Source organism: Camellia sinensis, chromosome 14 (assembly GCF_055761805.1).
Source record: "Camellia sinensis isolate YWXY chromosome 14, ASM5576180v1, whole genome shotgun sequence".
Taxonomy (NCBI): Eukaryota; Viridiplantae; Streptophyta; class Magnoliopsida; order Ericales; family Theaceae; genus Camellia; species Camellia sinensis.
The window spans coordinates 125,998,796-126,014,247 of record NC_138974.1 but is presented as its reverse complement, the minus strand read 5'-3'; the positions used below and the strand labels follow the sequence as shown (position 1 = coordinate 126,014,247).

The window sequence follows — 15,452 nt, the reverse complement described above, 5'->3', positions numbered from 1 at the left end:
TATTTATAACGTTATTGACATAGAGTTGTTATGCCAGAAGAAAAGCTTGTTCAATTAGTGGTCCTTCTCACATGTGGAAACACCACGCCTAGTATTATTTATACAGAATTTGTATTCATGTGCTAATTTTGAGTCTAATTATTTTAAAGATAGATAGAAGTCTACCAATTTAAAATAAATTTTGGGAAAAGAAAAATGTTATCCCCGTATTTTAACATAAATCTTGTATCATTTTTTTTTTCCGTTTGTTTGTGAATAGTTTTGCTCATAATATTTAAGAGGTCAGAGGTTCAAAAATCTCACAAAAGTCAAATATTCTAAACCTTGAAACCACTAAAAATTTGCAGTCATTAATTTCACAATTAGTCCAGATGTTTATAAATTGACCATGGCACTCGATTATTAAAAACAATAAAATAAAATAAAACATAAAACATTCTAAAAAGTCGAGAGTTTGATAAACACAAGACGCTTGTTGGTAGGCATAATCAAAATTAAAACGCTTCCACTGAAGACTTTGCAAACTTGAGCACTTGTTCAAGGAGGTGGGCCGTATCAGGATGGTGGGCCTCCATCCTCGGCCTATCCGGCAAAATCCACCGACCATCGCTACTCCTCACCATCCCCTTGTTCTCGTCTTGTCGCCAATGTGGCGGCACCCTATACTCACTTCTCAAGAAATTACAACTCTTGTTGACAAGTGCCACATCCCTCTTCGTTGCCAACCGAAACTTCCGGCCATTGCCGTGGTACCCGTCGATGAGGTGTAAATGGGCCTCAAGGTTATGTGCACAGCCCAAATCATTAGTGGGCTTTAAAAATGGTGAATGGGTATGGTCCAATGCGAGTTCCACCCCAACATGAGCATAACTCCAAGGAAACGACATCGTTTCCTCGACATACTTCTGGTACTGACATTTCTCATTAGCAAAAATTCCCGGAACTGTTGGAACCTTGTCATGCACATTGACCACCCTCAGGAACTTAACTCCGAGCTCATCGCATCGCTCTTTGAACTTCAAATTACCGACCCGAGGACCGGAAAATGAAAAAACAGTTATCGGAATCCTAGTTATGGAATCACCGTTGTTGATAACGTTTAATTTCATCTCAGCAATGTCGTAAGCGCTTAAAACGGCTAAAGCTGCACCGAGACTATGACCCGTGACTGTGATGCTGAGTTCTTCACCTCTGTAGGTCTCTGTGAGTCGTTTGATTTCTGCTAAAACTTGTTCGCGAGCCGAGAAAATGCAGTACTTACATGAATTCTCTTTCTGGGTATAGAGATCGTAGAACCCGGATTCGATTTTGATCGAAGGGTCGTCGTGAAAATGAGCTGGGCGTAAAAAATCTTTCAAGTCCTGGATCCATTCGAGGACGGTGACGGTGCCACGCCACGCCACCACGATGTCGCGGCGGCCGAGGCGGCGGACCTCGGCATCGTCAGTGGCGACAGCGATGTAGCCCATCCAATTGGCGTGCTGACTCCAAACGCTGCTCATCTTCGATTTCTGGAAGAAATTCGGAAGATTGATGTTTGAGGTTGCGTATAAGTATCGGCTCATGTGGTAGCCTCGATTAGCCAAATCTAGCTTTTCAAAGAAATGGGGTCCGAGGTATTTGCAAGTTCCGCAGTACTTGGAATGAGGATCGAAGTCGAAGGAATCGTAACAGGCTTGAGCGAACTCGCCGTATCGGATGATTTCACGGCGGAGATGACAGTTCATGGGGTCTAAAAGGCCTTCCCAGTTGTTGAGTCCTTGGATTTCTCTCCAAATTTGATGAAGTGGCCTTGGATCTTCTTCCATGGATTCTTGTCTTTCTTCTGTGTTTTTTGGAGTCAAACTGGAGTTAGATGATGATGAAATTTTTGTGGGTGGTCTTGTGAGTTTTTGTGATGTAGGGTTGTATGAGAAATTGAGATTTGTGGGTTTGTTGAGGTTTGTTCTTGGTGAGAGCCCTCCCTGAGTTGGAGATTGTAGTGAGTAGTTTGGATTGTTGAAATAGAGTTCCAGAGAAGCCATGAAAAGGGTTTCTGGGTTGTGTTGTGCTGTGTTGTGTTGCTTATTTTTGTGAAGGAAGGGGCTTCTCTCCTTGCCACACACACAGAAACAGAGACAAAGGGAGACAGATCCAAGAACCTATGCCCTGTTGTTTGAGAGAGAGATATTAATCAACTCCCGTAGGCTCCGATTGGGAGAAAAAAGTTGGGTTTTTTTTTTTTTGCCAAAATAATCGTAAAATATAAAATAGATTTTTTAATTTAATAAGACAAAATATCACATCCAATCTACAATCATTATTTTATTTTTCTCACAAAAAAAGTAAAAAAAACTAAAAAAACAAAACCCTTTCCCAAACGAGATTTTTTAAAATCAGGCTAAAATAATCAAAAAAACAAAAAGGTGTTTTAGAAAGATGGTTAAAAATTATTTTTTTTGACTTTTTTTTTAGTTTTCGTGAGAGGAACTTTTAACCTACTTCTTAAAATAGATAATAAAAAACTAAAAGTCAATCAACTTCTCAAACAATCGCTTAATAGCTACAATGAGGGGGTAATTATTGGGTGATTGTGGATCAAAGAGATTAAAGGGTGGTTTGAAATGTTGTAAATAAGTATATTTTTATTTTTTTTTTATAAAAGGATGTGTAAAAAAATACAAATAAATGTTAATTAATATGACCAAAAAATATAAAAAGATAAAAAAAATATGTAATTATTTTGGGATGCCAAATCATTCCTAAATTTCAAACCAAAAATGCTTCAGAGCTCAAGAAAATGCTGAGGCTCGATTGGCCCGAATTCAAAACGACGTCATTTTGAATTTTTTTTTTTTTTTGGTTCTCCTTTATTTTATCTGTGAAACAGAAGGAGGAAGAGAGAGAGAGAGAGAAAGAGAGAAGAAGAAAGAGGAAGGAAGAAGAAAAGAAGAGAGAAGCGCCATCACCGACGCCACCACCAGCCATCCTCTACACACAGATCTAATGATCTGTATCTCTCTCTCTTTCTCTGTTCTGTGTATCTCTCTCTCACTCTCTCTCTCTCTCCCATTTGTGGGTTTGATTTTTGTTTTAATTTTTGGGTTTGATTTGTTTTGATTTGTGTGTTTGATTTTTAGGTTTGATTTATTTTGATTTGTGAAATTTTTAGGATTAATTTGTATTGGGTTTGATTTTTTTTTTTTCCCTCTCCAATCTTCTATTGATTCTATGAAAAAATATAATCATAAACTGAGAAAAAAAAATTCAAAACGTCATCATTTTAGTATCTCAAACCATTAGAGCCTCAAATGATTCTGGCCACCAAACGGGATTGATTTCAAACAGCAGTGATATTTACGGATAGCCTATCATATTTTACCACGTCATAAAACATTGAATAGTGTGGAACAGCTCACTTGATAACTTGGAGATAGAATAGTACAAGTTATTTAATAGCTTTCTTTATCTTAATCACTTTAGATGAGTGGTTCAATTCTTCATCATCAGCAATATGTACTGCAACATTTTCCTTGTAAGTTCAAATCTTTCGTTTTGTGTTTGGGAATGATTTTCTGCTTACAAAGGAAATTCGGTAAAAACCTGAGAGACAAATCAGAGAAGGCGCTGTTGAGGACTCGAAGCCGGAGAACTATAAGCCGGAGCAAGAAACAGTTTCAGAAAATGGTGCTTCTCCTCTTGCATGTGGTACTTCACCCCTGTTTGCTAGCAAAGATCTGAGTTAGAATTAAATAAAATTAAATAATTGGTTCAATTTTTTTTTGCTTGTGGAAGATCTTTTGTTTCCCCAGTTAACATATTCATATTTTTTTGATTCCATATTTACTTTTCTTATTTGCATTGGAGAAAAATTAATTTTTTGTGAGGTTTTTAGCTGATTAGATCTTCCTAGATAATACATTTCTAATTATATCCTATGTATTTTTCTACTAGTTATCACCAATAAAATGTTTTGTGTTGTCAGTTCCGAATAATACGTACTTTATTTTTTAAATTTTGTTTGTGCTGCAATATCTCACTTGACACCAAAAGCTCATTGAAGGTGCTGCAATATCCCACTTGAAACATCGATTTAACCCAACCACCCCCCCCCCCCCCCACAAAAAAAAAAAAAAAAAAAAAAATGTTTTTGCTATTTCATGAGAACTTGAGTCTCAAATCATTTTTACTGATGTTGTGTTGTATTGGTGTCTGAGAGCTGTACTGAGCTATTTGTGTTATTGTGCTGGGAGATCTTGGTAAAATATTGATTTTTTTTTTTTTTTTTTTCGATTGAAAGATGTTAGGTTGACAAAATACTAATGGTTAATGAGTTCAATTTTTTGCATTTTTTTACCGAGTTGCCTACATTTTAACAGTATTGTGATTCCTTACAGGTGATATGACATTTTATGAATTTTGATATAATTTTATATCATAATTAAATAGATCATAAAGAATTATAATAAAAAAATATATTTGAGACCTAGTATTGTAAGAAGTTGATAAAAAATTAATTTTTTTGATTTTTTTTTATTTTATTTTTATTTATTTGTATAAAAAATAAAGATATAATATGATTTAAAAAAGTCAAAAAATTTAAAAGTTGCTTTTTACTATGTTGTCAAATCACTCCTAAAGATTTCATCAGACATGATTAAATACTACGAGTGATAACTAATTGAGAGGGAGATTTATGACATAATAGTGGGCCAAACTAAGTTGGACCGGAGTCAGGGTCCTTGCTCGGTCGGACGTTGGGTGCGCGTTGGACTAAAGGCTTAGTCCGGTTAAGTTCGGATAACTTTGGACTGTTATTTCGGAGGAGATGTGTGCTTTGTTAAGTTGGATGGGATTAGTCCTCAAAAGATCGGGTTTGACCGGGCAGAAGCTCGATCGTGACTGTGGAGCTCGGTTGAGCACGCGATCAAGAATTACAGATGAGACCGAACAAGTAACTTGGTGTCGTAAGGTGATGGCTTGGCACCACATTAAGAATAGCTCGGTGGGAAGTACTACGCAGCGTGACGAGATTGCAGGAAGGAGATCCCACTGTCCATATGCGTCAATATCGTTTGGTGGTTTCGTTGTGTGGTGTCTAGTTGTATTAGCGCTGACGCGTGGGGGAACGTGAGAGGAGAGCAGGTCCACTCGTCCAGAAGGGAATGGGCACAAAAGCGCGCACAGAAACTATATAAACAATGCTGCGCCTTCATACACAGGTCTGGAACATCTTCTGATTAGAGCTCACCTACCATTTTGTCCCTCTCTCTCTCTTTCTCTCTCTCGCTTTCTCTGTGTGCTAACTTGATCGTCGAAGGCGCTTTCCGACAACCACTCGCCGGGTAGCTCACTATCTTTGTGTTTTCAGGTCAGTCAGAGGGGAGCGTAGCTTGGACACGAGGAGTACGGATAGCATTGAATATTGGGCTCCAATACAATTGCCGCCGTCTATGGGAAATCTTTGATAGACAAAACCTTGTCCTCCATGCTCGCCCGATCATCTTTCATGGTGAATAACGACGAAGCTCAGCTATCTCTCGCTGACGGCATCACCCAGAGTTGGTTCGGATAAGAGACGGACCCTTCATTGTTCCGAACATGGCGAGCCTAAAGACTTCATCTAGAGGGCTCCCCAAAGATGCGCGACATAAGCGCGCTAGGAGCATCGATCACTCTCAGAGTCCAGACGGACACTGGCGACGAAGAGAGTCGCATGCTCGATGCTTGGAGCACAAGATGAGAAACTAAGATGCCATCATCTGGAGGATGGCAGTGGAGATGGAGGCGCTGAAGCGGTAAGTCAAAGGGAAGGCTGTTGCTGGAGTGGAAAATCACAGTGAGCGCACCCAAACCCGTCGCTCAGGCAACCAGAACCAGCGAAGGATGCCTTCCCTTTCAATCACTAGAGTTATAGGGTTGGTGACTTTGACTTGCCGGTAGAGAAGTCGTGCACACAGGATAGCAGTTACCGTCCCTTATGTCCGTCGACGACGTCGAGATACTCTTACTCCGCTAGTTCAGAGGACTTGAGGGACGTCTTGGAAGAACGAGCATGCCGGCAGGAGGTGCAAAGGGTGTCAGTACTGCAGTGGCTGTCCCACGGAGGTCGCGCCAGTGAAGAAGTCGTAATGCTGCCACCACGCCCAGCTGTACATGTTCCTTTGGACAGAGACTTAGTGAGGTTGAGCGCCACCCCTTTCTCTTACGAGATAAAGACCACGTCGCTCCCTGTAAGCTTTCAGCAGCCCAAGTTTACGCTCTATGATGGAAAAACCGATCCATACATGCATGTGAGCCACTTCCGGCAAGTTATGGCTGGCTACAAGCGGAACGACGCACTTATGTGCCTTATTTTCCGGTCATGTTTGGGTGAGTTAGGCCTGAAGTGGTTCGAGAGGCTATCGGAGGAAAGTATCGAAAGGTGGCAGCAATTGGCGAAAGCGTTTGTGATCCGATTCAAAACCAATACCAAAACGCCCAAAGAAGTCGACCGCATTCTTAGTGTCAAGATGGAACTGGGCGACTCACTTAAAGCGTACAATGCCAAATATTGGGAAACCTCCAACGAAATCCTTGATTGCCCAACGAACTTGGCAATCACCCAATACAAGCGCGGTCTCCCGGTCAGACATAGACCGAGGGACTCACTCACCATGAGCCAACCGACGACCATGGAGCTACTAATGCAGTGCATCAATGAGCACATCCGAGTAGAGACTCATGTTTTCCTAGCCACCGTGAAGGGGAATCTGGTGGCAACGAACAAAAGAGTGTCCGGAAGGTTCACGCAGTCGGACAGGAGGCAAACAGTCCAAGCAACCGCGAAAGAGAATCAAACCGCGGTGTAAACCGTAACAACCGAGGTAAGGGTCGTCGCAATGACGAAGCTGACTACCCCCGTGATGTCGCGGAAGATACAAAGAGAAAATTGAACGCCTGAACAGGCACCACCACGGTTTTCAGGATCCCGATTTACCGCATCCTTAGCACAATCTGCAACGAGGCATACGTTTGGTTTCTGGCTAAGTTAGGTGAATACCTTGGTAAAACTGGGTAGGAGTGTAGTTGTGGTATTAAGTTGGCTTGTGTGTCATTGGTAAAAGTCCAAAAACTCGCGCAGTTAGGTGTCAAGCCTTCTAGTTAATACCGTTAAAAATGACAAATTAGTAGTACTTGTAGCCTATTTGCAGACACGTTCTAGAGATTCACAGTGTTGTATTCATTACCCTGTTTTCTGTTGTAAAGGAAATGATATTATGAATTGAGATAAAAACTTGGCATTGCACGGTTTTAGAAAGAGAACTGAAACTATTTTGGCACAAACATTGTATATGCATTCACTTTATATCTTTGTTAAGATTCATAAACAGTGTTGTATTATCTCTACTGGGTTTTGGCTCACCCTATGTGGAAAAATCATTTTCAGGTATTAATGATATGCTTCTGCTAAAACAATAGCTTAGGAGGACTTGGAGCTGCAGGCTTCTTTTTGTATTGTTGTATTTATTTTGTGCGATCCAAGGACTTTAACTGTATTGGATTTAAATCCATTTTGTTGTAACCAAACATTATCTTGGAAAGTTGTAAGCCTTTAGGACATTTACTACTTGTTTAACCTTTATTTCAAATCTTTAACTTGTAACACATGATATAGATTCAGGGTTTAGACTTGTGAATGTATAATTGCATGTGCAAATTTTATACCAGGGAATCTTGTGAATTGATAAGGTTATTGTATTTAGAATGGTATTGTTGTTCATTAACATTGTAGATGGTTTTACTGTAACTATTTCGAGACATTACAATTTGATATTAGAGCGTACTGGGTTTGAATATTTTGGATACGTTGGAAGTGATTTTTACTACAATGGGTTTATCTCGCTTGATAGAGATATTTGTATATACGGTATATGTTATGTGATAACATGTTTATGTGGCTAAATAAGTATGAAATTTAATTTTTAAGATGTTGATTGGATCTACAGGTTTCTAGAAATCCTGTTAGAAGAGCACTTGATCATTGCTATTTTTAACTGGAACTCTGGCAATGTCGCAGGACGATCATTATCTTGAAAGGAAATTCGTATGTGTTTATTTGACTACATGCTTATGTGGAGTGAATTAACTGTTGTCCATCGCGTTAAGACACGAGTGAGTTAGCTTTGGCCTATTTGTAAATGTACTAATCTCTTGTGTTACCCTCATTAGGATATCAGGATATAGACGTGGTCGTAGTAGAATAGAGACCTACAAGGCGTGTGTATGCTATTATCGCGCCAGATTTAGTGTCAGTGCATTCGGTAGTGAGAGGTAACTTTTTATTGTGTAACTCTATTGCCAATGTGTTGATTGATACGGGTACATCCCATTCTTTTACCTTGTCTGCGGCATTGGGATTAGAAGTGGCTCAGTTAGCATCTCCATTCAAAGTAGAGTCACTAGTTGGTGATGAGGTTGTATTGGACCAAGGGTGTCGGGGTTGTAAGATAGAGGTTGCCAGTCGCCGACTTTCCTTTTCTTTTGTATTGATTGATATGTTGAGTTTTGATGTTATACTAGGTATGAATTGGTTATCATCGTATCAGGCTATTATAAAACTGTTACCGTCAGAGGGTTAATGTATGTACCTCGAGTAGTGACTGTTTTTGTTTCTTGGGGGGGCGAAGTTGATAAAGCTTTGTTGCCAGAGCATGATCCGCGTGGTGTGGGTGAGCTTAGTTTCCTTCTTGCTACATTCTTGGGTGTTGAAAGTGATGTGGTCTGAATTGAGTTGCCAATGGTAGTTTGTGAATACCCAGACGTCTTTTCCGAGGATCTTACTAGTTTGCCACCTCACCATGAGATAGAGTTCTCTATTGATTTAGTGTATGGTACGACACCAATTTCCATGGTGTAGCTTGCTTTTTGTGCTCCTTTCAGATACGATTAGCTCTACAGTTCGGACTCCTGTGGTTTCGAATCTGATTCCACAGGTGCAATGTGAAATAGATAAACATAAATGAGTACAAATTTGATAATTCTTTTAAAAAATTGATTTTGAAGCAAAATGCAAAAAATGGACTACTTTGCCAAATTACAGAGTTGCCACCTAAATATTTTTTAAAAATTTAGAAAACTCGAGACTCGTGCCAAAGGCCACTTATCCGTCATCACCAAAGTGTCTTGGCTCGGGAACTTAGGTACGAGAGGGGAAGGTCATGAATTGAGCACCACTCTCGCTCGATCAAAAGATCGACATCTACTAATTATGATGTGATTCTTATTTACATTATATGCTCTCGTTCTGATTATTAGGCTAACTTACTATGTGTTGCACATAAGTATAGACTAATTTGCAAGAGTTAGAATACTTTGATTTCATGTGTGTTTTGAAAAGTGTTTGAATATGTACCACTTGAAAAAGTGATCTCATATGTACATTAATCAAAATTCTCCCAATTTAAGCAATTAGCTTTCATCCAAAGCCATTCAAACAGATATATCACTTAAGCACTTAGCCCCATAGTAAACATGCTAGATATGGCAACACTCGCACACATGCGATATGCTAAAGCAGTAAAGCTTACCCCAATTCCCGAGGTGAGCCAAAAGAGAGAAAATAGTTAGAAAAATGCATGATCCTAACTAATGAAATATGTGTAGACTCTCAATTTTTGACCGTCCTTAAGACTTGGACGTCATCGTTTGAACACTCGATGATCATCCATGCTCCCGTTTGTTTTGAGTTCCCGGAGGTCTCGGTTGCGCGCCTTGCCTTAGGATCTCTCAACTTGTTTGTTTTGTGCTTGGTTGTGGACCAAACACTTGTGTTTTTGCTTCTGAGGGAAGATGGTGGCTTGTTGGCCACCCCCTCAACCCATCAGCCAAGGCATGATGTCGTCGGCCTTGTGTTCTTGCCATCGGCCAAAAGTGTTGGCCGATCAGCACTCCTTTGGTCGTCGGCACTTATGTTGGTCGATCGGCCATATTTTTGAGCCGAGACCTTTCCATCTGCTTTTTGTAGATATTTTCTGCTAGTTGTGATAGCTGGTATCCACAATTCACATCCTCCATACACGTGTATGGAGGGATTTGTTTCAATACTCAAGCTTGCTCAACAAGCTTGAGAATTGGAATTCTATAAGAAGGGAGCCCCTCCTCCCTTCTCAAGGGTTCAGAAAAAAGGAGTCTTGAGAGATAGATATACATTTGCATCTATATCTCCTTGTTGATCTTTGTTTTGTGCTCTAAAGTGTCTTTTTGTCTTACTATTGCACACAAACACCTAGTAGAACACCATCCTTTGGTTGCTGAGGTCCTTAGGAGTTGGTGTAACAACCCTCACTTTACTCGAGTCATGCTTGCATATATTACATGATCTTGTCTTGATATGTTGCATTTGTAAAACCTTAATTTGTCTTGCATAAATGTTACTTCCATGCTTTGTTCCTTGCTTTGTGTGAGTTTAGCCGAGGTCATCCTAAGCCTGGGTCGCACCTTTGAATCTCTTCTACCTAGGATTATCTTGGAATCTTTTGGTTAGCCTCCACTCGCACCTTGACATATTGGCTGAGATGTCACTATCTAGGCTGAGGTATTCATCACCAAGGCCGAGATGTGTGTTATCTAGGCCGAGATGTTACCCTTGCACCTAGTGATCTTGTTTCTAGATTGGTATGACCTCGACCGAGGTGTGGCACATCTAGGCTGAGGTGTGGCACAGCTAAGTCAAGTGCTGTCCTTCCTTGCCGAGATCATTGAGACCTTACTTGCCGAAGCCTTGTCCTTTGCCGAGATCATTACCTGCCGGAGTGCCTATGCCATCTTGCTTGTTGAACACACTTTGTCATAGTCTTGTCTTTTCACTCAGTCATCTTTTTGAGAAGAGCCAACCAGCCAATGCCACGTGTCCCAACAGAGGGTTAAGTCAGTGAACTGCTGAGAAATACATCATTTTGTATCATATCCTTGTCTTTTAGAGAGAGAGGCTCTAGGAAGAAGGAGGAATTCTTAGAAAGGGAATAGATTTTCAAGCTTGATCTTCACACCTTGAGCCGTTAGATTCATGTCTTGAGGTTAGAATCTTGATCTGCTCTTATTGTTCTTATTGTTCATCTAGCTGCATTGCGTGATCGAGCACGATTTGTAAGCCATGCATTGATTTAAAGTTTGGTTTTAGAAAGAGAAAGTGATATTCATGTGTTCTTGGATAAAAGCCTTGTTTGATCCGAAAGTTTGCATCAAGATTCATATTTTGTGTTTGTTTTCATAAAATCTTCGAGTATGGGTACCCAGGTCCATGTTTTTGAATTCATAGCATGAAATATCAGATTTTGTAATGATAAGTTATGATCTTTGCATCCATGTTCTTCATGTTCTTCAAGAAAGGGGAACCCAGATTTTCCCGACTTTATTTCCTTGAATGTGGCCATCAGGGTCACACCACGGCAAGGAGGTGTGGGACCTCGGCCAAGACCTGGTTGGTGCCCAGCAAGTTTTTCCCCGAGATGAGAAACAGTGTTTTGTCTCGGTTCAACTTAGTTTTGAAGGAATGCTGAGATCATTTGCATTTATGTAAAGCTTGTTTGAAAGTGCATTCAATAGACCTTGCCATGTGTTTGCAGGACTTGGACTCTCGCTTGACCCCGACGTTTGAAGAACTATGTGAGTGGTATTTTTAATAAAGTTATGTTATAAAATTTTGATAAAGCTTTGCTTTGCTTTGTTTTGGAAAAGTATTTGTTAAGCATGAATGATTATCCTTATTTTGTGTATCAAGTGTTAGCCTTGTTTTGGATGACAACCTTTGAAAGTCCGTACGTGCTAGGGGACTATAAGCATTTGTATCACAACCTTTGAAAGTCCGTACGTGCTAGGGGACTATAAGCATTTGTAGCACAAGTCCTTACGTGCTAGAGGACTCTAAGCTTTTGTAGCACCTTTGTTAATGTCATCCCTTGAAACTTGAAAGCCTTGAAAGACTTTGATTGATGAAGCTTGAAAGACTTGTTAGATGAACTTGTTTTGTCTTTGATTTTGTGCAAGATAATGTGTATCGTTTTGATAAAGATCTCGGATATTATTCATGCAAACCCTTTATTACTTGTACCATTCACTGAGTATCCAAGCTCACCCTCTCTATATATATGTAGGTGATGAGTAAGACGGCGGTGACGCCTAGATGTGCTTTACAACTTGTTTTGGACTCGCATTTTGTAGCATCTTGAAGATCATGATTCTTAGCTTATAATTCATTGTGTTTTGTATATGATGGCTTGAGAAGCCTTTTGGTCAAGATGTATTTTGTATTTCATTTTATTATATCCAAGTTATAAGACCTTGATAAGATGTATGACATTCCATTCGATCTATGCACAGCTCTTATGCACTAATTAGATTTAAATTTATTGCTTCTGCATACGTTAGCCCCATATGTATACTCTGATTGTGTGTAAATCCTTGTAAGTTGGCCTTTGGTAATTTCGGATTACTGGCCATCATGGCACCATTCTACTAGGGGCGGAATGGGGTCGTGACAGTTGGTTTCAGAGTTCTTAGAGTGGTTTTGATCAGAGAAAGGTGTTGGAGCTTTGTTCTTGAAGGTGTTTTTCAAGGGTGAGCAACTAACCTTTTGATACCCCATTCTTGCTTAAGCTTTTAGACCTATTTGCATATTGTTTTAAGCTTAATTCTAAACTGATAAAAGTTCTGATTTTGCATGCTTGAGACCTCTATTTAAGGTTACTTTTTGGTTTGGGGTTGTTTACCCCTACTTAGGCCTCGTTTGGCCTTGCTTTTGTGCCTTCTTTATGAGCTTCGAGATCACCTTGTTTTGGCCTTCTCACCACTGAAATCCAAAGGGATGGTATTTTAAGGTCCCCAAAAGGAGAGGGTTATCCCCTCTCCTTGTGTCTTCAATACTTGCCTTGAATGCCTCATGTGTGAGCATGTTTGTTAGGCTTGTTTTAGCTTGTATATTAGCATGTATTCGTGGTTATTTTGCTGAGGTTTACCACTGCTTTTTCTTAGATTGATCACTCCATGCATGATTTCTACACTTGTAGTGTAAATCACACACACTAGTCTTGTATGCTTCATGAAGTAGCATGTCATTCTAGCCTATGTTGTGCCATTTTCAGCATGTATTTGGTGTTGTCTTACCATGTCATACCTCTATTTAGGTTTGGTTTGGTTAGCCTTTGCATGTCTCATGCACTTGTAGTGCAATCCTCTTTATTACCTTAACATGCTTTGTGCTTTGAGCCATGTTTTTTAGCATGATTTTGGCTTGACCCAAAGAAGCTTTTAGCCTTGTTTTATCATGCTTAAGGTCTGTTTGGTGTTGTTTTGGTCATGCTTGCATTGTTTTGTATAGCCATGGTTCAACCTAGCTTGTTAGCTTTGAGTGTCCAAGTCATTAGCATGCATTGCTAGGACTATTCTTATGATTTGACATCATTCCATATGAGATTTTAGTCCATGTAGTGTAGCCATACACTTGCATTTGTCATCTTTTCCATGCATTGGGGGGTTGATGTTTTATGCCTCATAAATGGATCATTATGCATGCCTCCATGCTTAGTTCTTTGGGATGCCATCTAAGTGGGTTTTTGGTCTTGTTTTACCATGCCATAACTCTATTTTTCATTGGTTAAGTCATGCCATGTTTAGTTTTGACAGGTGTAGTATAACATCTCTTTTGTAGCCTTGCATGCCTCATGCTTTTGGACTTTTGTTCTAGCTTGTGTTGGCTAAGTTTAAGCTTGTTTTTGGTCCTACTTTGATCTGCCTTGGGACTGTTTTGATAGCCCTTGGCCCTTTGGGGCTTGCCTTGCATAGCCATGGTTTGAGTCCCTTGGTTAGCCTTAAGTTTCAGGCTTTCTTGCATGCTATACTTGCTTTGTTTAGTTGATTTGGAATCGTTCCTCACATATTTTCAGAGCTTATCGCATTGTCACATTCTCATGTTTGTCACACCTTGCTCATGTTTGAGAGTTGTGTCTTGTTGCCTAGCTTATGGGCCAATTGGCATGCATGTTTGTTTTGCATTTTGATACCATCATTTGAGCACTTTTGACCACTAATTTGGGCATGTTTGAGGGCTGTCCATTTTAGTTTAAGTCCGTCTTCGCATGTTGTTGCATGCTTGCCTTGCGTGTTGTCGCATGCTTGTTGCATATTTGGTACATAGCATGTTGTTACATGCTAATTCCATTACATGTTGTTGCATGCTAATTTCATCGCATCATGCTTGCATGTGTTGCGTAGCATTGTGTGTGCATGCCTTACCTCTTGATCAAACATGATAGAGGTTGAGGCCCCTTATGTGATTTTGTGCATTCATTCTATATCGAATTGCACACTTGGCTCCTTTGGCAATCATGCATTAGAATGCGTGATTGGTGACCTGAGGGTCGAGAACTACACAACTTTGATTCTCAAACATGATAAGGGGTGTAGTCGTAAATATTATCTTGCAAATGTATTGCCATACCTCTATTTGTCCTCTACTGTAGCAAAACAACATTTTGCAGGAAAAAATGGCCGATCGGCTCTCTGGTGTGCCGACCGGCTAAAAGTGTTTGGCCGATGACCTCGTAAATGGTCGATGACACATTTCCTTTGGCCGATGCTTCACCATTTGACCGATGGCCTCTCAGCATGTCCATGAAGTGGTTCTAGAGCATCACAGGACTTTTCACAGTTTTTAGAGGTGCAAAACAGTGCAAACAGAGGCAACATGAGGCATGGCAACAGATTTCCAAGTGAAGCCGATCGAGCGTGCATTTGTCCCTCTTATCGAGGCCGCTTTACTATTTTTGTAGCTTAATTAATTTGTTTAATTAGTTAAGATTTATGTAATAATTAATTAGCTTGTTAGTTGATTAATTAGTTGATTTGTATTATTCTTTCGGACCCTCCGTCGACAGGGCCAATTGTTGTAATATGCGTGCGTGAGTGTGTGCATGTCTTCCAATCCCACGTCTTTCTCCCTTTTACTTAACTGCTTACGATGGTTAGTTTTAGGGCATATTTCATTTACCATCCTTATGCTATACATGTTTGCATCATTCATCTGTACTGCATGCACCGGGCTCGGCGCATCATACTAACTGCATCGTATTTCAATTCCTACTTAAATACATGTATCGAATTGTCGAATCTCATATGCCATCTTAGAATAGCCGAGCCTATTTCTAGTTACATTTTGCATGTGTTGCATTAGCCATCTTAAACATAGCTGAGATCACACATAATTACTAACTAGCTATTGTTTTGGCTCGGAGTACTAGGTAAGTGTTTATGCTTTAGCATCCTTGCATGTGTGTAAGCATTGCCATGATAGCATGCTTGCCATGAGGCTAACTGCTTTTTTGATATAACTTCCTGAATGCCTGTAGGTGAAGGTTGGATTACTTGAATTGGAACAATTCATTCAAATCCTCGACTTGGCCTACTTGCGAGTAGCACCTTCAAACCATTTTCAAACA

General features: G+C 40.0%; 1 protein-coding gene and 1 long non-coding RNA gene across 2 annotated transcripts; one reads left to right on the top strand and one right to left on the bottom strand.

Annotated features, from left to right (window-relative positions):
* Positions 1-354: 354 nt before the first annotated feature.
* Positions 355-2,187, bottom strand: LOC114323013 (alpha/beta-Hydrolases superfamily protein). The gene has a single exon (XM_028270471.2). It carries the CDS (start codon positions 2,022-2,024, stop codon positions 495-497), a length of 1,530 nt encoding a protein of 509 aa, XP_028126272.2. The 5' UTR covers positions 2,025-2,187; the 3' UTR covers positions 355-494.
* A 717-nt stretch (positions 2,188-2,904) lies between these two features.
* On the top strand, positions 2,905-7,581 carry LOC145806634 (uncharacterized). Its single transcript, XR_014349951.1, has 2 exons — positions 2,905-3,687; positions 7,409-7,581. It is a non-coding gene; the product is annotated as an uncharacterized LOC145806634 (long non-coding RNA).
* Positions 7,582-15,452: the final 7,871 nt, after the last annotated feature.